Source organism: Lepidochelys kempii, chromosome 14 (assembly GCF_965140285.1).
Source record: "Lepidochelys kempii isolate rLepKem1 chromosome 14, rLepKem1.hap1, whole genome shotgun sequence".
Taxonomy (NCBI): Eukaryota; Metazoa; Chordata; order Testudines; family Cheloniidae; genus Lepidochelys; species Lepidochelys kempii.
The window spans coordinates 23,217,091-23,239,920 of record NC_136393.1 but is presented as its reverse complement, the minus strand read 5'-3'; the positions used below and the strand labels follow the sequence as shown (position 1 = coordinate 23,239,920).

General features: G+C 50.0%; 1 protein-coding gene across 5 annotated transcripts in view; it reads right to left on the bottom strand.

Annotated features, from left to right (window-relative positions):
- PIK3R5 (phosphoinositide-3-kinase regulatory subunit 5) overlaps window positions 1-22,830 on the bottom strand; it is a 96,219-nt gene that overhangs the window by 7,188 nt on the left and 66,201 nt on the right. For all 5 annotated transcript variants that reach the window (XM_073310451.2, XM_073310444.1, XM_073310450.1 and 2 more), the window contains exons 6-17: window positions 18,982-19,051; window positions 16,319-16,493; window positions 15,302-15,455; window positions 13,999-14,082; window positions 11,201-11,942; window positions 10,480-10,633; window positions 9,781-9,906; window positions 8,980-9,108; window positions 7,414-7,507; window positions 5,482-5,558; window positions 3,699-3,792; window positions 490-572 (exon numbers count right to left, since the gene is read on the bottom strand). In XM_073310451.2, the coding sequence (XP_073166552.1) occupies window positions 490-572; window positions 3,699-3,792; window positions 5,482-5,558; window positions 7,414-7,507; window positions 8,980-9,108; window positions 9,781-9,906; window positions 10,480-10,633; window positions 11,201-11,942; window positions 13,999-14,082; window positions 15,302-15,455; window positions 16,319-16,493; window positions 18,982-19,051 (1,982 nt within the window). The remainder of the gene's footprint in view (window positions 1-489; window positions 573-3,698; window positions 3,793-5,481; window positions 5,559-7,413; window positions 7,508-8,979; window positions 9,109-9,780; window positions 9,907-10,479; window positions 10,634-11,200; window positions 11,943-13,998; window positions 14,083-15,301; window positions 15,456-16,318; window positions 16,494-18,981; window positions 19,052-22,830) is intronic.

The following is a 22,830-nucleotide window of genomic DNA, read 5'->3' as shown; positions in this document are numbered from 1 at the left end:
TATTCCCTACAGTTTCCCAACAAGCTTCGATACCCAAGCTGGCAGGATCCAGCAGTGCACTGCTCCCTGAACACCTGCTGTGCTGACAGGACTCATCTGCCAGCCTGACATCCAGGTGCTGATACAGCCCTGGGTACACAACAGGGAACTCTTCCAGCTGCAGCTTTGCCTGGGTTTTTCCCTCTGCCACTTGGCATCCTAGTTCTCATTGTGCTGGTGCAACCGCAAGCAGGACTCCCTAAGCCGCGAGAGTCAGCTGCGGCTGCACAGCGAATACAGGCCACGGCTAGGCACACACAGCGCCTTTCTGCCAATCTGGAAGTGAGGGCCCTAGAGTTCATGGAGATGGCAACTGTGATGGAATCTGGGCACAAGTTACTGGCCGCTCCGAAGCTCTCAAACCTTCTCCTCCCCTGACAGCGAATGAGCCACAGTTACTCTCTCCTTACCAGCCTAAACGAGGATACAAATACGGCAAATCCAACTTACCTGATTGAAGCTTTTCTTTGACTTGGAGTTTTGCCTCTTGACGACCTCGGTTATGGTTAAAGTCAGACACTCCGTTTTCGAGTCTGGAACAGAAGAGAGGGAGGTTTGCTTGGGCTATTCGAAAGGATTTGGATTTTAAATGAAATGGCCTCTCTGGCATCCAAGGCATAGAACTGCCATGCTCCTGAAGGAGTAGCCTCTGGCTTTGCTTGGCCAGTGGCAAGTAGCCAAGTTCAGACTCTCTGAAGGGAGGGGAGGGGGGAGAGTCAAGAAGGGATCTCTTGACCCCATTCTCCATCAAGTATCTCTAACAAGGATCCGTCATGCTATCAGGATGGATACTGCACGAGCACAGGTCACCAGTCCTGCAACTCAAAGCCGTGTAGAAGTTAGCCCATATCAGATAGTCGGAGGGCTACCCTCAGTCTGATAACCCCTTTGAATGGGCCAGGCCAGGGGTCCCAATACAAACCTGGAGCCTTAAAATGCCACCTGACTGTTTGAAAGGGAGATTATTACAGGAGCTTAGTATTATTATTATTGTTATTGTTTGTTTGTATTGGAAATCCCCAGCTAGACACCACAGCATTCCAGGACTGTTGTGAGCCACAAGATCCCAAATCCCAGCTCTACAGAGTTAATTATCTATCTTTGAATAAAGAGCACAAAACGAGAGATTGCTCTGCTGCCACATACAACAGCCTCCAGCTATACAGCCTGAGCTAAATCAAACAGATGTTCCTTCCAGCCTCCCCTTCACATCCCCCCACACACAGACAGAGAGAGCGAGAAAACCAGAAAAGAAGGCAGAAATACTTAGCATTATCCAGCTTCAAACATGATCCAGCTTTACAGACATTACCTGAAAGCCAATTAACTTCATTAGGGGCTAAAAAAAATTGGATCTACAAAAGCGACAATTGCAACATTGGCTGGAACAAATTCTTGCTCCCTCCATAGCTGGTGCAGGCCAAGTGACCTAAAAACTTCCATGTCTTCGCTAAAGGCCTGACACCTTTCAGCTATTTTGTGAGCAGCTGGTGTCTGGAGCTGCAGTGACATCCTGTGGCCAGACCAGTGAATGTGAAAGATAATCCCAGATTTCTGTGGCATGTAGGGAATTCGAGTGTGATGGGAAAAACTCTCCCTAGACATCGCATAGCCTATCGAAAGACACCCAGAATGAACTCAGCTTGCAGGCAGATCAGAGAGTTAAGCTCCAGAAATAGAACAGAAATATACAGCATTGCAATATCTGCAGCCTGCAACGTAGTGGTGGTGGTGAACAAAAACTAAGCGATAGCAACACTTCAGCTTTTCCAGGGGGAGGGAGGGAGGTGTCTGAGCTGATGGAAGAGGTTTAGATAGAGAGGCTCCGAGAAGCTCCAGTTCATTGGCTATTGCTCCATCTGAATGGTTGGTCCCAACTGCTGCCTTTATAGCAAATTTATGTGTGCCAGGGCGCATCACATGGAGCATTTCAGTGAAACAGAATAATACAAGGTTTCAGAGTAGCAGCCATGTCAGTCTGTATCCGCAAAAGTGATGCATCCGATGCAGTGAGCTGTAGCTCACGAAAGCTCATGCTCAAATAAATGTGTTAGTCTCTAAGGTGCCACAAGTCCTCCTTTTCCTTTTGAGAATAATACAAGATCTTCTCAAGTGAATCTGTTCCACCTGCCGAAGCAGTGCTGCGTTCAAGCAAAAAAAGAACCATAACCTCTCATTAAGAAGACTACAGCGCTGAAACATTTAACAAGGTGACTCAGGGCACATTGTACTACCAGGGGATCGAGAGAAAGGAAGAAAGGTAACCAACAAAACAAACACACAGACCCAACTGCCGTGGGGGAGCACCGAGGAATGAGAGCACTGGCCTACTGTGAGTTCAGTTATTAACTCTACTGGAGAGGGTCAGCTGCTAAGGATGGCAGGATAGACAGATAAAAGCCTAAGTGCACATCTCCCTGGTTCTCACGTTGCACCTACAAGAGCATTATGTTCTTTGGTGCTTCTAGGTAGGGGCTGTGCAGCCTCCAATGGCCACCTCTCTACCGCAGCCAGTTCCTGCTCTAGTCATCTTTGGCAAAGAAACCCCAAACCAAGGCAAACTCACCAGGACTCATGTTTGGAACAACCCCAAAACTCAGACTGGGTTCACCCAGGGTCACAAGCCCAGCTCTTGGCAAAAGATCAGAGATGCTCTGGATTTCAAACACCCCCAGAGCTCTGGGTTGATTGGACCAGGCCCCATCTCCACCTTTGGCAAACCAGAGCACAGCTCTGCCTAATGGGAATTGCTATACTAGGTCAGACTACTGGTCCAAGTCCAACGTGCTGTCTTCAACAGTGGCTAGTGCCAGCTGCTTCAAAGAACGGCACAAGAAATTCTGGAGTGGAGAACGTTATGCAACGTTCATTCCAAGGACCCTACACAAAGTTCTTCCAGGGCAGGGCAGAGCTTCGGGTCAAGTGCTTTAGCCACCAGACCTGCAACCTCTCCCCAGGTTTCCACGGGCTCTTCCTGCCAGCTAGGCAGAGGGTCCGAATCCAGGGCTCTTACTAAGGAACTAATGTAATGATTCTCAGCCCAACATTTCAACCAACAAAACATGCAGAAAAAAACTGCTTAGGGAAATCAATGCCCCGATCCTATACAATGTCCTATTCCTGGCCTTTGGTGCCTGTCCTAGGCGTGTGGTATGTTTATCCTGTGTGCATCTGTCCACCATGCAGAACAGTTTTGGAAACAACATTTAAGCCCTGGCTCTGAGGTTTGTTAATGGGACAGAGAAGCTTTCACCTCTGTGACCCATTTCATCCCAGATCGGGTCAGCACAGACTGAAGATCGCCACCCTCTGATGGCTGTTCTACTGCCTGCAGGAGAGGAGCTGCTGGTCTCAATCCAGTTCCTAATGGAGAGACGTTCATATCACAGAGCCACATGTGGCTCCCTTTGGGGGAAGGCTCAGTGATCAGAGCAGTGATCAGAGCGAAGTGCCCTTTCATCCCTGAAGATGGCCTTAAAGGTGGAGGGGACCTGAATCAGGATGGCATGGCTTGTTTTGCCCCGAAGCACAGAAGGCATCGCTAATATCTTCTCCTGCATGACACACACACTCCTCCCCATGCCAGAAGCACCACCGCTGTCCACTTTCCATCCTCTCCCACTGCCCCTGTGTAAAGGTTTAAGGGCACCAGAACTCACCTATTTCTTCGTACTTCTTACAGGTCTTGCTGAGGTTGACAGAGGTGCAGACCTTTTCAACATCATTCCAGTGGCTCCTTCCACTGATTGCTGTCTGCGGAGACCAGGCAAAAGTGAGAGAGACGGGTCACATTCCACCCTGATACTGCTCTGCTCATCTCTGACCTTCTGGCTGATATAGCTCAGAACTGGATTTACACTGAGATGGATGGTCCTGGGACCTTTAGCACCAGTTAAATGTACTTGCTCAAACTACCAGATGCCCAAGCTGCCCATCCATTCCAATAGTAGGTTAATGCTCTATAGCTGAACAGGGTACTGAATCAGGTACTGTCGTAAGCAGGTGGAGATTGTTCTCAGGATCTTTACTACTTTAGTAAGGAAATCCACCAGCATGAAAGAAGAGCCAGTATTTATATAGGGCCTATCACACTTCCTGCTCACTTGGAGGCCACCATTGGTTATGCCAATAAATGAAGCAGAAAGTAGAGGACAGGGAGCCAAAGTGCTTTCAGCTTATTTAGGCTGTGATCCAGCAAAGCATTTAAGTACACATTTAACTGTAAGCACCAGACTAGATCATTGAAGCCAACTCATGAGCTCAATGTAAAGCACAGGTCAAAGAAATTTGCTGGATCTGTTGAAATGCAGCAAACACTATTAGTGTTTGTCAAGTGCCAGAAGAGTGCAAACTGCCACTATCCTTCAGAAATTCATAGCCTCACACATCGCCGCATTTTGGTTTCTTTCCATCTCAGATGAGGTTCCCTTCATGTTCCAGAAACAAACACGTGGAGGAGATGTGGGTGAGATATGAGCAGAGATCTGTAATTAATTTTTCCTCTTGGCGATTAAATTCCTGTCATTTAAATAGCCATCAATCCCTTTCAGAAAGGGCCCAACAGGGAGAATCAATTAACTCAAAGAATCCCCCTTATCAGGCAACGTGGCCATAAAGAACGTCTCTGCATTACAAGTGGAAGAATGTCTGGAGACCTGGTTACAGCACAGTCTCTCCAGGGCTGCACCACAGCTCAGTATTAAGGTTAAAGTCCTGTCTACACTTCAAAACATACATGGTAGCCTGTCAGATCTCCCTCTCCACGCATGACCTGTACCTGAAGGCAAAACCCCTCATGAGGCACCTGGTTGTTCGGCAATATGGTATGAGGGATTCCTTCCCTACTCCACAGAGAGGAAAGATCAGCTTCCACCCTGAATCACAAGATATTCTCCCCCTTCCCCATCAACTGATATAAACACACTCTCCTAATCACAGAAATGTAGGGCTGGAAGGGACCTCAAGAGGTCATCTTGTCCATCCCCTAACGCTGAGGCAGGACCAAAGCTAGACTATCCTAGACAGGTGTTTGTCCAATCTGTTCTTAAAAACCTCGAATGACAAGGATTCCACAGCCTCCCTAGGGAAGCTGATCCAGTGCTTAAAGTTAGAAATTTTTCTTAATATCTAACCTAAATCTCCCTTGCTGCAAACGACGCCAATCATGTCGTGTCCTGCCCTGGTGGACATGGAGAACATTTGATCACTTTCTCTTTGTTGTCTTTAAAACAGCCCTTTGAAGACTGTTATTGGGTCCCCCCTCAGCTGTCTCTTCTTCAGACTAAACATGCCTATTGTAGTTCTCTGAGTTGTGTTTATTTCCTCTCCACTTAAAGAGATTTCCTTCATATACCCTATTAAAATCTCTGACTCAGTGGAGGTCTACACAATGCTGAAGAAGTTCCTGCAGCCTCTGTCCCCATCGGACTACCACCCAGTTACCTTGCTATGGACGATTTGTAGTGTTAGAGGGATTGCTTCTCTGTCGCCGTCTATTCCCAGCCTTTTGCTGCCTGGACCTTTGTAATACAAACAGAAGCTAAAGTCACACAACAGCCTTTTCTCTCCCCGCCGTTCAATACATGTTCACACCAGTCCCTCTCCCCTTAGGAAAAGCTGCCCCGTTTCTGAGGAGTTCAGCTTCTCACTCTCTCTCAAGTCATGCATCCTGATGACAGCAGAACAAGTGGCCTTAGAGTACCTCAGCTTGCTACAAAGCAGAATGAGGCAGATGAGTGAACAAGTTCAGAGGAAAGACCAATCACCCCTCCTGTTACGAGTGGTGGTTTGGCTGCTAAAAACTGCTGCCTATTAAGAACAGAGCTAAGACCACCAAATACTTTACTTCAGACCGTCATCAGTTCTCAAACCCTGGTCTTATGGGGCTCTACTATTCCGTCCCAGGCCAGACACCCAGTCCCGTTTCCAGAAATCATTTCTGTGTCAAAACATGCTCTTCAGTAGACCTGTGATAGCCAAGCAACGAAAAGGGGATCAGTGTTAACCTGTTTGTTACACTGCCTGCCACTTGTTTTATTGGAATGTGACAGAGGAGCAAAAAGAAAAACTAAAGTTAGCTTAAAAGCTGCCCCACATGAATAAGCTCATAGGGGATTTTCAGCATAAAACACAATAAGCAGCTGGAGACCTCTCCACAGAATGAAAAGAAATTAAATTAAATTAGCAGGTGCTGTTGGGTAAGTGTTGGGTCTTTCGGGAAAATAGAAAGCTGTAAAGGGCTGGTTTACCAGCTGGGCTCTTTCTTTTTTTTGCAGATGTGTACCCATCATAAATTGGGCTTTAAATTTTGTGCCTGAAGTTCACTGATGCTTTTTCCAGACAAAATTATTACAGGTGCAAAAGGGTGGGTGCAAAACTGCATCATCAAAACCCAGTTCAAAATTATGCCCTAAGTGTTTAAAGATGAAAATGGTTGATGGGTTTCACTATTGAAGCATAACCTGTCCATATTATGGGAATAGGGGCAACTAGTTCAATGGAGAGCACTTTGTAAGTTCTGCTTGGAGACAGCAAGAGGAAGTCAGAGCACAGAAAAGGATTCAGTGCCAAAAGAAAAAACAAATTAATAATGTGTTTTCTTGCAGTATATAATTTAGCCACTAGAGTCTCTGTGTGCTGCACAGAGCTCCAAACAGAATGTGGTCTCTGGTAAACAAGTGAGACAAAATTGGAACTGAAGCTGTGTGGATGCCTGCTTGTGTGTCCGTGGCTGTAGCTGTTTTCTACTAAACAATATTTTCTGTTTTAAAAGATCTATGAATCTATCCGTTTCTTTCCTTTGCCTAATTAAGGCTTACAAGAGTATAACCAAGAGATTTTATAACTGAAGTATCAAGTCAGAAAGAGAAATTTTGAGTAAAGACCCCGCCAAGACAAAGAAAGAAAAAGGATGTGCTGGTTTCCAAGACACTGTGCCAGGACTTGATGAAGGGGAAAGGACCTGTTTTTAGTTACGCTAAAATAAATTAACTTTGGATCAAGGGAAAAGTAACAAAAAATTTCCTTGAGAAACAGAAATCATAAAGACTGTTACAGAAGGGAAAATGTAGGTTTAATGATGCTTTAGTTTCCAGGTTTGTAAAAATCCCTTGCTATATCCCAGCTCCCAACCACAGAGTTTATTGGAGCAACACTCTCCCCAGCCATCTGCAATCCAGCCCAACTGTGGATCCGATTTCTCTGTGCAGTTCATCTGGGTTTTTCTAGCTCCCCTAAGGAGCTAGTTATTAAGCATTCACCATCAAATCTATTTGTGCCCCGATTTCTAAAGCTGCCATTGTATCACTACAGAACCTGTGATGCATGAGACTTTAGGAAGGCAAAGAAACATCTGTGTCCAGATCTGATACCTACCCGATGCCCTGATGGCCCGCGTGGCAGCCGAGTGGCCCAGTTCGAGGGATTGAATGAAGACCTCAGTCTTCTTCTCACCTCCAATGAAGGTTAGCTGTCGGGGGAGGGAGAGAAGAGAGAGATGCACTATGAATGCACTGCACAATGAGGGAGCCGGGCATATTCCTAATAGCACACTGCCTTCAAATGAAGCAGTGCAAGGAGAGAGAACCCCTCAAGCTAGAAAATCCTAGCAGTGCAAGTCACAGCAACCCGACAGCAGCATTCCTACTCTGATAAATGTCTGTTACCATCACTACCTACATATGCATCCCACGCCCAACACCTTGTTATGAGAGCACCAGGATGACAAGAACCTTCCTCTCAATCTCTGCATGCTGGACAGAGCAGGCTTTGGAGAACAGGCTCCTTGCAGGGATTTCAGAAAGCAAAGCGTGTGTGTAATTGTTAGCACTGGTGAGAGCCATACGTGTATGGAGAAAGAAAGACAAGTTAGATGAGAAGTTGTCTATGGGACACCCATCCTCTCTTAGGGACCAGGGTATCGGGAGAGAGCAGAGTGGAGAGTTTGGAGACTTTATGGTGTGATCTGAACTACACTTCAACCGTCCCCAGGGTGCTGAGAACCACTGCATTCTACAACAGCAGCAGATTGGTTTCTCTGGAGGTCGCTGTTGGTTAATAGAAGTTCCCGCGGAGCGTTATCCCCCAGAAGCCTCCTACACCAGCTCCATCACCAGGATCAGGAGGGGCATCAGTCCATCATGAGCCATTAGTGAATGCAGGAAGGGGCAATTGCATACCAGGCTCTACTACCATGGTGATAAAGCAGAAGGAGATGGACTTGACTAATGGAAGCACACAGGGGCATGCACGGAGGGGGGGGCGCAAGCAGGGGCACTGCCGCCCCCCAAAATCTCTGTGTGTTCCCGAAGCCCGGTGAGGGAGGAAGCATCAGGGCGGCTGATGGCTGAGCTCCTCCTCCCCACACCGCTACAGCTGCAGCCTGCTGCTTCTCCTTCCCTGCTGTTGGAGTCCCATGTGTTTCCTCTGCCTCCAGCCCCGACTCGCCTCAGCAGGCATCTGCAGAGCAGGCAGCAGCGCTGGGACTCCAGCAGCAGGGAAGGAGAAGCAGCAGGCTGCAGTTGTAGGGGTCGGGGAAGGACCCTGCAGCCAGCTGCTTTGCTGCTTCCTCCTTGCCGGGATTGAAGGGACATGGGGAGCGCCCCCTGCAGGGGGAGCTTCTGCTGCCTCCTCACAGCTGGGTGTCCCTAGAAATGGCAGGGGTCACGCAAACCTTTCATTTGTGTGTGTTTAATGTGCCCCTCCAAAAGCATGCAAATTTAAATTCCTGTGCACGCCCCTGGAAGCACAGTCTCACAGGCCCACAATAGCCAGGTCAGGGGAGGAACTGGCCGAACCCTTGAGCATCATGGACGTATCAGTCCTGAAGAGACCTTTGTCTCGCAGAGGTTGGTACTGGAGTCCTTAGTTGATCTATGCAGAGACAGAAGTCCTCACAAACCCCATGTGCAAGGTGGGATGGAAAGGCCCAGCCCTGCGTACCTCTGTCTGGTAGAGCTGCAGCAGCACCGGGCGAGTAGCAAACCGGCAGTAGTAAAGCACCATGTCAGCCAGGATGGGCAGCTGCTCCCTGGACTCCTCCGTAGGCTCCACCTCGGGTTTGGCAGATTGCTGGCATAGACACAAGGAGGTGAAATGGAAACCCGCTCTGCTCCTGATGTTCAGCACAGGGCTGGGAGGTCATGGGTGCTGGGGAAAGGTACTGGAGTCGCAGCCCTGGAGACTAAAACCCTCCGAACAGGTGCTGTGGCTGGGCGAGTTCCCCCACTGACATACCTCCACCCCACCCTGCTGGGACCAGGTCAGCCTTCTCGGCCTCTCTGCTGAGAATGGCGCCCAGGGGGTGACCAGTGTGGGGAGTAACAGCGAGAACACGATTCTTGCCCTGGAGTTTCCCCCTATGTTTCCCTATTGGCCAGTTAGTCTCCTAATGCACAGCAGGGGGGATGGGGACACTGGCCTCCTGTGCATTGTCCTGTGAACAGACTCACAGAAGAGGCAGAGCAACGGGGTGGGTCAGGCTGGAACCAGCCACTCCCCAGAGGCAGGCAATGTTCAGCCTCAGGAAAGCCTCAAGCTGGCTCCCAACCTGGATCTTGCAGGATAGCTCAAAACTAGACCCATCCTGGAGCAGACCCAGCTGGTCCAACACTAGCAGCTGATGGTGGATACTCCAAATGAAGGGGAGAGACCCTCCTCCCGCCCCCATGCCAACACATGGAAAGGGGCAGTGGGGTAAGGACCCAAAGCCAAGCTCATTTCCTCCTGAGCTCCCGGACATACCTGACACAGGACATCCGTGGGCAAGTTAATCAGCCCAAGAACGTTGCGCTCGTACCATGGGTCCAACATCCCAATGTAGTGGGAGATTTCGTTGGTGCTGCTTTGTGCCCCAGCTGAGCTGGGTTCCTGAAACCAGACAGACAGAGTCACTCAGGAGATGTCTACACTGCAATTAAACACCTGCGGCTGGCCCATGTCAGCTGATTCGGGTGCATGGGGCTCAGGCTACGTGGCTGTTTCACTGTGGTGTAGACGCTTAGGCTCAGGTTGGAGCCCAGGTTCTGGGACCCCAGGAGGGTCCCAGAGCTCGGGCCTGAACATCCACATTGCAGTTAAACAGCCCTGTAGCCCAAGAACCAAATCAGCAGACACGAGCCAGCCACAGGTGTCCAGTTGCAGTGTAGACATACCGTCCTGGGCCGGTTGATTTCATTTATTTTTCTTACTGCAAGTGAATTTTGAGCTGGCAGAAGGTATTGCACTGTTGGCCATCAAGAGGGCAGGCCACCTACAGAACAGACAGGGACAGGACAAGCTTCCCTCCCTGCCAGCCTCAGGCGCACTTGGTCTATTCAGTACTTGGCCTCTCTGCCGAGCCAGCCACAAGGCGAACCAGTGAGGGCCAAGCGTGGTGCTGCTTGTGTGACGCAGGCAGGTCTCTACACTAGGAGCTGGTCCGACGGGAGACACAGCACGTACCGTTTGCCCTGAGGCTCTCAGGTGAGGATCTCCTGGAGAAGGAGGAGCATGTGTCAGTGGTGCAGATGAGGTAAGGCAGCTCCTCTTCACCGGGATGTAGAAAAACTGCAGCTTGAAGTACCTTGTCAGTAATGGGCAATCAATTTCTTGTAGTCTAGAACAGGGAGAGGGAAGGAGAGCACTGCAGAGAGCCCACTGTGTCAGCACGAGCGAGGCGTGGCTAGTGTCAGGTAGGTAAGGCGTGCGCGCGCCGTCCCCACCCCCACACAAACAGTCGTGTGCGCGGTGAGGGAAACAGTGCAGGAGCAGCCCAACGCTCTTTACTTAGCTCGTAAGCTCTCTGGGGCAGGGACCGTCCTTCTGTCGGATGTTCGCACAGTGCATTGCACAAGGGGCTCTGCACAACACCACAGCACGAGACACGGCCACGTGCACCACGAAGGGACAGCACCGAGTGTGGTGAAGGGTTCGTCACCAGGCCTCAGTCGTGGAGGCTAACAGAGTGGGAACCCAATCCGCCATCATCACCTCACAGCACAGTCTACACCAGGGCATAGCCAGAGGATCTGAGCCCACCTTTCATGGACATCAATAGAGCTGCATCTATTGATACCACCGGAGGCTCTGGCCCTTGGACTCCGTAAGGCGACGTGCGGTGGGAGGGCTGGGTAAATACACACAAGGAATGGGAGCCGGGTTCCCCTGGTGCCATCCCACTCACCTAAGGTTCCTGTACGCCCGGGCCACTTTCCCTGAGATGCGGTCTGAGCCGAAGACCACGACGCGCAGCGTGGAGACCTTGGTGTCCTCATCGTAGCTCAGGAAGGGCCTGCGCTGGACGCACACGTTCTGCGCTATGTGGTGCTGCGGGAGCCGCTGACTCAGCACGTGCTGGGGCAAGGAAAGAGCCCTCCGGGAGCGTGCTGGGATGTGGTGCTTGGCCTCTGGGTTGCACAGGCTCTCGGCCCGGCGCAGAGGTAGGGAGAGCGAACCAGTGTCAGGATAGTCCCTTACGTCTCTCCGCAAGACCAGCTGGCTTTTGCTCTTGAACAGCTTGCAGATTTTGCTGGCCAGTCTCTGCCTCTGCTTGTGAAGTGTCGTCTCCTCTTTCAGGTCCAGCCTCCCCACCAGATCGAGAGAGCTCTCATCGCTGTCTTCGGCATAGCCACTGTCCATGCAGTCCTTGAGGCTAGACACAAAGGACTTAAAGGACCTTCTGGAGACCACTGACAGCTCCGAAATGGAGTCCTTGGAAGTGGTGAAGAGAGACATCCGCGAATGTTTCGATGCCTCCTCTGATAACTCTGAGTACACAGAGTCCTTGGAAACCGCCGAGATGGAGGAAAGGAGCGAGTCTCTTTGTGGAGAACAGCCATCAATTTCCGTCTCCTCTTCCTCCTCATCCTCCAAGAGCACTGGCTTGAGAACATCGCACTCCTTGTTGAGTACATCTCTGAGGATATCTGAAAGAATAAGAGCCAGCACAGAGTCCTAAACAACACAACATGGGAGATGAGAGGGGCATATCGGGCCTCCCAGCCCATCAACCCGAGGGCCAGTGAGGGATTATCCTCTACAGTGTGTTCTCCAGTACTTTGTCCAGCCTCGTATGACCCCAGTGGTGGAACTTCTACCGCCTCCTTTCTGAGGCCGTCCCACACGAATACGAAATGCACTTGTGCCCAGAACTCATCTTGTCAGAGGTTGTCAACGTTTTTTGACCAAAACAAGTGGATTTGGTGGGGGGGGGAAGCGATTTTGTCAAAAACTAAAAACACTTTCATGAAAACAGTTCGATTTCAATGAAATTTTTTATGCAAAAAAAGTTTGAAACAAAAGTCAGTTTTCTTTCAAATGGAAGTTTTTGTTTCCTTTGGGTTTCCAAACACCAAAGTAAACTAACATTTCTTTTGCTTCCTTTCAACTTGGATTGTCAACTAGTTCTACTACTTATGGCCACACCCCATTAAAACGTATTTTAATACTAATCAAGATAGCCAGCCAGGTCAGAAAGTGATAATGCCACTGGCTCCCTGACAAAAATGTACTCTGTGAGAAGAATGAAACAGACAAGCCCAGGGGAGGACAGGTGGGCCAACAGTTTTCCAGAGTGACAGAATTGATGTAGCTTGTTGGGGCCGGCTGGCATTGAATGCACAGTCTGCACAGAAACACAGAGATTTGTCATAAGCAGGGACTGGGAGTAAAAGAGAAGTAGCAGCTTCGCTTGCAAAATTGCCAAGGAGGGAGGAAATTACCAGGCCAGGCACAAAAAACTCTGCTCACCTGACCCTATCCTGAGGGCAATGGAACCCCCCCACACACCATATTTTGTTGCCCAAAGCGTACGCCCACACTGGAGCTGGAGGTGAAATTCCCAGCTCGGGGAGACATACCCACACTAGCTTTCATTGAGCTAGCATGCTAAAAACAGAGCGTGGCCACTGCAGTGCGAGGGGCTAGCCACCCCAAGTATGTGCCCATCCTAGGTGACAGGCCCGGGACTCATGCTCCGGCTGTGGAGGCTCGCACATCTGTTTTTAGCACAGTCCTCAAACTAGGACTCGCACCTCCAGCTCCGGTGTGGCCTTCCGCAAAGGGAGCTAAACTTGCCCCCAAGGGGGCCGCTACAATTTGGCAAAGTTGCGGTAGGACAGCTGGCCTGTCTGCCCAGCCCTGGAAGGACCGACGCCACGTCCTAGGTCTCTTTCAGACCCTTGCCTTGGGGTGTGGTTTATTCATTTCAACACAAAACTCGGCCAAGCAACACAGAGTTATTTCCCAGACCAAAACAGGCGGCAGGGACCCCAGGGCCTTTCCACTTGTGTCTCTCCCCACTGCTCCAGGACCTGCTAGGAGCCAACTTCCTTCCTGCAGCCCCCGCCCCCACCACTGAGCCCTCTCAGCTCTTTATGGCAATCACTGACCTCTCCCCTGCTGAATCTGATAACGAGCCAGGGCTGGCCACAGGATCCCTGACCATTAAAGGGGCAAGCCACCCTGTTACAGTTGCATTATTATTAATTGTCTGTATGGTTGTAGTACCTGGGGCCCCAGTCACAGACCAGGTCCCCATTGTGCTGGGCGCTGTACTGACTCAGAACCAAAAGGCAGCCCCTGCCCCAGAGAACGTCCCATCGAAGTACTGGGTAGGTTCCAGTAACGTACATTTTCAATATCAAAGGTCATTATTTCTCTTGACATTATCTATATTCTAGGAACGCAGGAAGGTACCAGATCAGTGCTGAGCCAGGCCTCAGTGCTGCGAACACCCACACACATGCTTAACTTTAATCCTGCGAGGAGCGCCATTGACTTCAATGCATTTCAAACAAAGCACGTGTGCGTTTGCAAGATGGGGCCTCGAAAGCCTCTCCGGTCTGGGATCCTGCCTCTGCCACTGGCCCCGTGCTTCCGAGGAAGTCAAACTCCCCACAATGCAGCTCTCTTTGCACGCCTGTGCCATGGGGGCCAGGGGAGTTCTTCCTCAGCCAAGCTGTGGGTGAGTTTTAGCCTTACCGAAATTATCCTTGTCCCAGCTGTAAGCGTAGCATCGAGCAACGGGGATGGGGACTGTGTAAAGTTTACACGACTGGGCCATCCCTGAGAAGAGAGAAGAGCAAGTGGCAAGTTAGGAACATAGAGTGAGAAGGCACCTCCTGTGTGACTGAGTCCAGTCCCCTGCTATTTATTGCAGGCCCCTCCATCTCATAATCCGTTTACCTAGCTCCATCTCAAAACCATTTAGATTGTTCGCCTCCCCTCCTATTGGAAGGGCCATTACAGAACCTCTCTCCTCTGATGGTTAGAAACTGTCTTTCATTTCCAGCCTAAATGTATTCAGCGCCAGTTTAAATCAGCTCAGGCAAGCATCGACTGAAGTGAAAAGTCCCAGCATCAAGGCCCCTCTTCCACTTGTGAGCCCCCACCCCCTCCTCTCCAGCAAGTGATGCCACCAGCAATTCATCCTAACAGCCAGGGATGAATGTGGGAGGGGAGGAAGTAGTGAATTCTCACTAGCTCCTCCCACAAAGTGAACTCCACCCATGTAGGACAGCAACATGAGAATCTTCTCACCACAGACAGTGTACGTGTTAAACAAAACAGCCTCTGCCAAGCTCATCTGGGGGGCTCCTTGGACTCTGTCCCCACTCAGTGGGGCTAAGATGCCGCTTTGTGCTCCATTCCACCCCTCTGCCATGCTGGGGCCAGAGATCAGGTTGGAATGGCACTCCCAAACTCCGCCCACAATCCATGCCACACTCCGTAATGACACCACAATGAGCCATCGCTCACAGCCGATCACGCAGACCTTCACCATACAGCCAGGCATTCTCCTTGTGTGAGTGCTTTCGGCAGCAGTGAAAAAGTTCACAACATCAACATTTAAAGCGATCCTTGCCAGGCATGCGGGTTGATACTCCGAGATGAATGGGGCAGTTCCGAGCTCTCAGAGCTATAATTTCAGGCTGTTTGCAGACCCAGGCAGTGGTCATTGTTACAATCGGTTTGTGTTTTGAAAGTTTTCTTCCTAACCATAAGGGTTAGAGACTTTTTTTTTTTTTTTAATAAAAGCTGTGATTCTGGAGCAGAAAAAGAAATAAGCAAGAAAACCCCCCCAAAGACCAGCTCATCATGAGGAAGTGAGCCAGAACAGATTTTTTGTTCTACTTTTGAAATGTAGTCCAGTCAAGGATTTCATGCTTCATAGCATTCACTCCTGATCTCTCAAAATAGAGCAGCTAACGTATATGACAGGCCAGGCTAGAGAAAGAAAAGTAGAACATTGTATAAATTAGAACAACCCCACTCACTCTCATACCTGTGATCTTAGGGAAACCTGCTTCAGCCGCAATGTCCTGCAGCATGGACTCCAGCTGTTCCCTGGCTGTGACAGGGTCGCTGGAAACAGCTGCCAGCTCCTGAGCTTCTGTGGTGCGAGAATGGATCTCTGAGAGCTCTTCTAAGGTCCTGGACTAAAGAGAGAACAGAGATTCAGAGACAGCTTGTCTACATGTGGGTCTCTCTTCATGAAGCATAACCCATTTCTTCTAGAAAAAGAATCCTGGCCAGAGCTAAGTGAAACACCCTTCTCCCCCCAACCCCCATAAAAAATTCTGGGAAAAAATGTTTGAATTTCATTCAAAAAAATCTATTTTTTTTGTTTGGGGGGGGAAATTTAAACTATTTTAAAAAACAAGAAAATGGGAACTTTTGTTCACTTTGGTCTCTTCTCTTCCCTCCCTCCTTCTTTGCCTTCTGCCCCCTTTTTTCCAGTGGGTTAAAAAAATGAAAAGGCAGGGTAGGGCAGGGCAGGGCAAAGGAGTAAAGTAGTGAGAAAAAAGTGGGACTTCCCCCCCGCCCCCAACCACAAAAAAGTTTCAAAAAGTACTTTTAAACGTTTCAATCTAAATATAATTAAACAAAAAAGAAAGTATGACAACACATTTTTTCCTTGAGAAATCGTTGTTGAAACCGCGTTTTCTTTTGTTTTAAACTTTTGATTGACAACGCAATGAGCTCTATTCATCGCCATTTCCCATTGTTTCGTTGTAAAATTATGGGAACGAATAGTTGTTTCTACCTTCTGAATTGAACTGCTGCGAGATCTCACCTCCCCCTTGCAACTCACAAGACAATTTACATTCATGCAGCATCCCCAGAAGCACTGTGCAACCAAACTGATCCGTGAATTGCACAAGGGTCAGCATGGAACTGCAGCCATCTCTGGGATGGAGAAGACCACTGCTAAACAGCACACAGAAAAATCACCCTGTGTGCCAGGGATAGAATTGCTCTTGTTTAAAGGCCTCCATGCAGAACGCAGGAGTCTCTCTACCTTCAGAATGCGCTGTAAGCTGCCCATATCGCACTTGGTCCCAAAAGTGGCCTGGTAGATGTGTCCAATTAGCATGACGAAGGTTCTGTGCTGGCTGTGCTCCGCGGTGCTCATCTTCCTGGCGACAGACTGATATTCGCTCTGAACCTCAGAGGGGTTGAGCAGCAGAACCGTGCTAAGGGCAACATGGGATGGTGGTTAGTGAGCGTAAGATAAAATCAACTCAACTCACTGCAGCTCCAGGGTTAATTAAACAGCACCTTGCAAACTGGACCCTGACATGGGAATAGATAGAATAAATAATAACAGGTTTCAGAGTAGCAGCCGTGTTAGTCTGTATCTGCAAAAAGAACAGGAGGACTTGTGGCACCTTAGAGACTAACAAATTTATTTGAGCATGAGCTTTCGTGAGTGAGCCGTAGCTCACGAAAGCTTATTCTCAAATAATAAATAACAGTTGCACTGTTAGCACGACCTGGAGAACAGAGGGACTTGGGAGCTTTGTGTGGCATTTGATCAATTCCAAACTATTCCACCCACCAGATGGTGAAATCCTTCCACATTACAGGAACATGGAGCCTGAGAGAAGCCCTTCACCTCATTATCCCAGTTTACTGTACACACACAGCACTGCCCAGTCCTCCCGCTCATGCACTGTCAGCAATGGCCTCTAAAGACCAGCTTTGCTCTGTCGGTGCTTGGCAGACCAGCCCCAGCACTCTGGTTCCTGGGCTTCCCATCAGCACAATCTGCCAATTGTGTCAGGCCACGGGCTGTTTTACCAATGTACAGGCTGGACACAGAGCAGGAAGTCTATGTTGACAGCGGTGCAAATCTAGACGGTTGTGATTGCACACAGCGCTATGGCCCTTCCATCAGACAGACACTGGGTCCCTCCCCCAAATAGCCTGCAGTCTAAATGAGACAGATCACACACGATTGGGGAAGGACAGAAAGGGCGAGGGAGTAAGAGAAGGAAACCAAACTTGCCCTTGAGACAGCATCTTGGTTAATGGGGTTGGCTACTGGGCCCACATGAGATCTTGGCAGATGCACCAGATCCTTGCTAGTTTCCAGGTGTGACTGAACGGATCCATGGCATGACAGGATATAGACCATACAAGACCCGTCTCTATCCCAGTGTCCAGTTGCTGCTGCAGAGATTGACCAAGGTGCTCAAACTAAGAGTCCCTAGATTTAAACACCTGGGGTGGGTGGTCTCAGAGGAAGGCCCCTGCTCCTGGAATTGGGCTCCCGGCTAGGCCACCAGAGGCAGAGGTTAACCTTCAGGACATGGCGCACAGCCTGAGGCAGAGCAGTGGGGAAGAGAGGCACTCCTTAAGCACGGCAATGGAGTTTCTTCTCCATACTAACAGCAACCTCTAATTGCATGTTAATTGCTAAGGCCCTGGTCCAGCAAAGTGCTTAAGCAGGTGATTAACTTTAAGCAGGTGAGCAGTCCCGGTGTAATCAACAGGACTTGCTTAAAGCTGAGCACATGCTGCAGGGTTTGCAGGACCGGGGCCTCAGTAGGCCCACAGGCTCAGGCAATGGGCACAGGCTTTGTATAATGCCCAGGCCTGGTCTATACACAGATTTTGTACTGGTAGAAATATGTGGGTTAGGGGATATGATTTTTTTCTTTTTTACCTACACAGTTATACTGGTACAGCTGCTAGTGTGAATGTGGTTACACTGGTATTAACACACCAAATACCAGTATAACTTAGTCCCTTTCCCATACAGGGATAGCCAGCCTGGTATAAAGCACCTTTATGCTTTTATCACTGCATCCTCACTGGGAGGCGAGCTGCTGTACCATTTGAACACACTTGTATATTTAAAGCAGTACAACTGCATGCCGACAAGCCTGAAATAAAAAATGCTCACAGTAGGGGAACCTTAGCGATGGCTGAGCCAGCGGCTGTTGTTAATAGCAGGCTAGGGAGAGATCAGCTCTGCATTCACACTTTCATATTTACAGATGAGGGTGATAGCGTGGGGAGGAAGGGATCGAAGGCCCAGATAAGGCCCCCTCCCCCTTCTCTGACTCAGTCACATACACCGGGGTACGTGCTGGCTTGCTTATTTGTCAAGAGATGGCACTTTTATTGATCAAGCATGAACCCTGTCAAACTTCCTGCCTGGGATGGGGTGAAGCTGTTCCCCTCCCTCCAATCTTTGCCCCGCACCTCTTCTGGCTAATGCATGTCACTTTGGATCTTTTCTGCTCTCCACCTCGCATAGAGATCGGACCAAACATTCTCCGGGCGACAGCCACAGATCAGCTCCTTCTTTTCACCATCCTGTTCTTTTCAAGACCATGCATTTCCCACCATGGGGCAACAGCAAACACACACGCACACACTGAGAACTGGAGAGGGCCCAGGACGGCCACTTTGGGAATGCTGGTATTTCCACTTTATCCATATGCCTAGACCATTAGTTCAGTGCTGTTCTCCACTGCCCCTTCTCCCCCGAACCCATACACAGCCACAGCTGCATCTTGGGTGACTTTCTAGGGGCTGCTTGCCCTAGCTTGGCATCTGCCCCTTGATTATGAGCACTATGGAAAGAGCAGTGGGGGTTCCAGGGAGACCAGCTGCCAGACCACACAAAGCCACCCCCATCGATCCCCTCCACCTCCCCACAGCAGCACTCACACAGTGGAGCTCTGGCAACTCTTCATGGACAGTCCCTGCTCCGCCCTCACCAGCCTTTGGTACGAAATCCCTGTGGGGAAAGAGAGAAGCAATTCACTGACTGCAGCAACTTGGATCATATGGGAGCAAGACAAGCCAGTAAACTACTGGCATCAAGTGTGTCTTTTTAACATTTGCTGAACTGGCCAAGGTAAAGATCAGGAGGGCGCCTGATCCTTTAAAACGCATTAGCTACCACACGCTAACTTCACATCTTCAGGCCTCATCTAGACAAGGCCTGAGAGGTAACTTGCATTCAGAGGATCACCCAACACTCCAGGTGGAGCCAATAGTACCTAGGTAGGCATGGGGGGTGGGAACAAAGCCTATGGCAAAGTGATAGGAGACATTATGCTGGCGGTGAGTTACCGGCCCTACTTCAACTGTGCGAGAGCTATGGAGAGGGAACGGAGGGGTGGTCAGGACCAGATAATGTGGGCAAGAGGCTGGAGTGATGGGACAGAAACCAAAGGAGATGGAGACAAGGTCAACCGTAAGCATGGAGCAGGTTGGGGAGCTCACACAGAGCAGGGAGGAGAAGTGCGAGGCATATGGCAGTCAGAGCAGTGAGCTGGGTGTGAGGTGAGTATGAGACAGAAGCGATGGAGGTGGCAAGCAGGAGGCTGAGGGAGAAATCACAGGGGCAGAGTGCAAGGGCGTGTTGGGAAAAGATGAGGACACAAGATCCGAAAGGCAGGTTGGCAAGCAGAAGAGCCGGAAGCAGATGCAGGGAGGAGGGGGCTATGAAGCCGGAGCAACTCCAGGGAGATCTGAAGGCAAGTCTAAACTATGTTCAGCTAACAAGAGAAAGCAAGGGAATGTGATGGATAGCAGGGGCAGGGAGCAAGGGCATACACGAAGCACACAACAGAGAAAACCCAGTAGGTCGCATCCCTCTGCCAGTGCCAGACCATGCCCTGCTGTTTTCTACTGTTCTGTCCAGTTTTCATTTACAGTGTCCCAGGATCCCCTTCAGCTGAGCAGACAGGGACCAGGAAGGTGAGTCACTGCTAAGGCGTAAGATGTGTGGCCTCAGCCGGGTGGCTGCCGAGGCCATCAGGGTCACATGACCATGCAGTTCACCAATCTCACCCCATTGCACCGTCTATGCTCTAGCCTGCACCAGTCCACGAGAAGCCACGTTCAGTCCAGCAGTGCTGAGCAGTTCTGCATATCGTTGTCATGAACAGTCTCTAGGCTGGTGCAGAACAGTCAGATACCAAGGTCAGTGGGTTTCACTGTTCACAGAGTCTCTAAAGTGCCATGGATGGACTTGGCCACTTGACTCCCAAAAGCAACCTCCACAGTCAGGCGAGGAAGAATTAAAGGAGACGAGCTCTTGATCCCCAGGCTTCAGGACACCAGCTGATCAGCAGCAGGGAATCAGGATAAAATAAGGGGCTTTATACCAGGGTACAGTCCTCTGTCTGACGCCTCTGACATGGGTCACTGCTGTGGGCAGGACGTTGTCCATTCCGGTGAGGCAATTCCATTGGCTTTAATAGGACCAGTCACGGGGGAAAACAAACAGGGAAAGTTTTCCTACACCACTAAAATTCACACTATTGAACTGCAATGAGCAACTACCCGCTTCCCCAGGACATCCACAAGGCCTCACTAGATGGAGAAGACTTTGCAGTGATTTTCTCTCATCTATTTCATTTAGCGTCTGTAATGTGCTTTAGGAACTGGGGTCCCAGGTGCTGGGGGGGCGGGGAGGGGACAAACTTCTCTCTTATCTGCTTCCCATCCCCCCCGTTCCGCAATATGACTTCTAAAGTCTTCTCAGGTTGCATGTGCAAATTCAGCATGTACCGGCCTGCGTTCTCAGGCCTGGGCATAGGCTTTTTATCTGTCCACAGAACAAGTTGCCATGCAGGCAGCAATCGTGCAAGCTTCCCCTCCCCCACACAGCTTCCCCCCGAACCAGGATCACCCGACGGGCGTTCAGTCCATGTGGAATGCCCATGCCTGGCCACCCCCAATGAGCCTCAAGGGTGATGACAGCTTTGTCCATCTGAATTTTTGGCTCCTGGGAAGTGGACTGAGACCTACCAAATCCATTTCAGCCAGGACACCAAGCGGCTACCAGACATGGGCCTCATAAAGCCCCTGCAGCAGCATCCCCTGATTGAGTGGTGCCTTTCCGCTCAGTTTCCTGGGGCAGCCTGTGCTATCCAAGCGGATATTTTGTATATTGATTCATTCAATGATCATGCTTTGCAGAACAATCCACACCGACCCAGGCTCTCAGACAATACCAAGGTTTATTGAACTCTCGGTAAATATTGACAGCAGCTTTGTCTCGGTTAATCTTTACCTCTTGGCTTTGACCTCATAAGATTCCCAGGAAAGCTGAAGCATCTGGATAGTAATATGGTGACACTGTACCACAAACAGCTCCGGAAGTGCCCGGCAAACAGAATGAGTCTATAAGGTCTTGGTTGGATTTCCAGTGAACAAGCGTGATCTCCACAAAGCTATCACTGTTACTGGTCCCTGAAGACGGTCCTTCCCGCTCACGATCAGGGCACATTGGCACTGCTCTGTGCTTTGTCTGTTTCCATGGCTGTCAAACCATCTGCCTCCTCATACAGTGTAAAGAGAAATTTGGCTCCAAGCCCCCAGCCACGTTATTCTTGGGCACAATGGTGTCATGATGAGAGCAGGATGCAGTGAAGGCTCCTGGGGATCTCCCAGGGGTTTGCAGTTGTGTTTAAAACAAGCTTCCTGAACAGGTGTCACAGCGATAACAGACCACAGAGATGAGGCTGGGAGATTCCAGGGAAGTTCAGGGACAGCATCATTGATAGCACCACCATACCAACCACATGGTACTTCTAGGGCCCATCCACACTACAGATACTGGACGGTTCCCATCTGCTGTGTAGACACAATTCCTTTCCTGGTTTCAGCACAAAGCTGCAGCCCAGAGGACAAAGTGCACCCAAACCTGGTTCAGATGGAAGGCTCTTTATCAGGACCGGGTCTAACCCTGGGACTGATTTCCAAACACTTTCTCCTGTTTTGTATTGCACTGCTGCATTCCCTTGCGATGCTGCGGATGCGTAAGTGCATGGAGCTGCCATAGTGGTAGGAAAACAAACCACCCCAACATCTCCTCCCCCTGCCTGGGGGTCAGGTCTGCAGGCCAAACATCCCAGTCTGAACCTCACACTGCAGTCTGCCTCTCACTGGCACCACGTCCCCGGCGCCTGCCGGTCAAGGGGGCAGGAAAGACCCCCGTTAACGAAAGAAACTAGATTTGTCATCACAGCAAACCCAGTTTCCTGGTGGGCGCCGCACAGTTCAGAGGGGGAAACATTAACCCTTTGGATACTGCACACACCACTCAGCAGCTTTCATCCGGCTGGCAGCATGGAAGAGGCAGGCTTTGAGGGGTTAACTCCAGAGCCCAGAAGATGAAGAAGGTGACTGGTGGGGGAGGACATGTCAAACTGACATTTTAAAACAGAACTCGTCATTGTGAGGAGAAGGTTCTCACTAAGCCCTGCCTTGCTGCATGTCTTTGTTCCCCTACACACTCCCCACGCAAAGGCAGCCCTGTGACATCAGCATAATCTCCATCCCCGCACCGCGGCTTTCGCGACATGAAACTGGGACTTGTGCTGCCGTTAAACGGGGTCAGAATACACCATCTCTAGACAGGAGCATGTAGCCCAGCCCAGCTGTCAACCAGAAAGAGGCATTCCCAAAGCACACTGTCCCCTGGAGAATACTGCAGTTTCCTGCCTTGCCAGAATTTAGCATTGAGCAATGCATCCCATCACTTCTCCCACGCAACCGAGC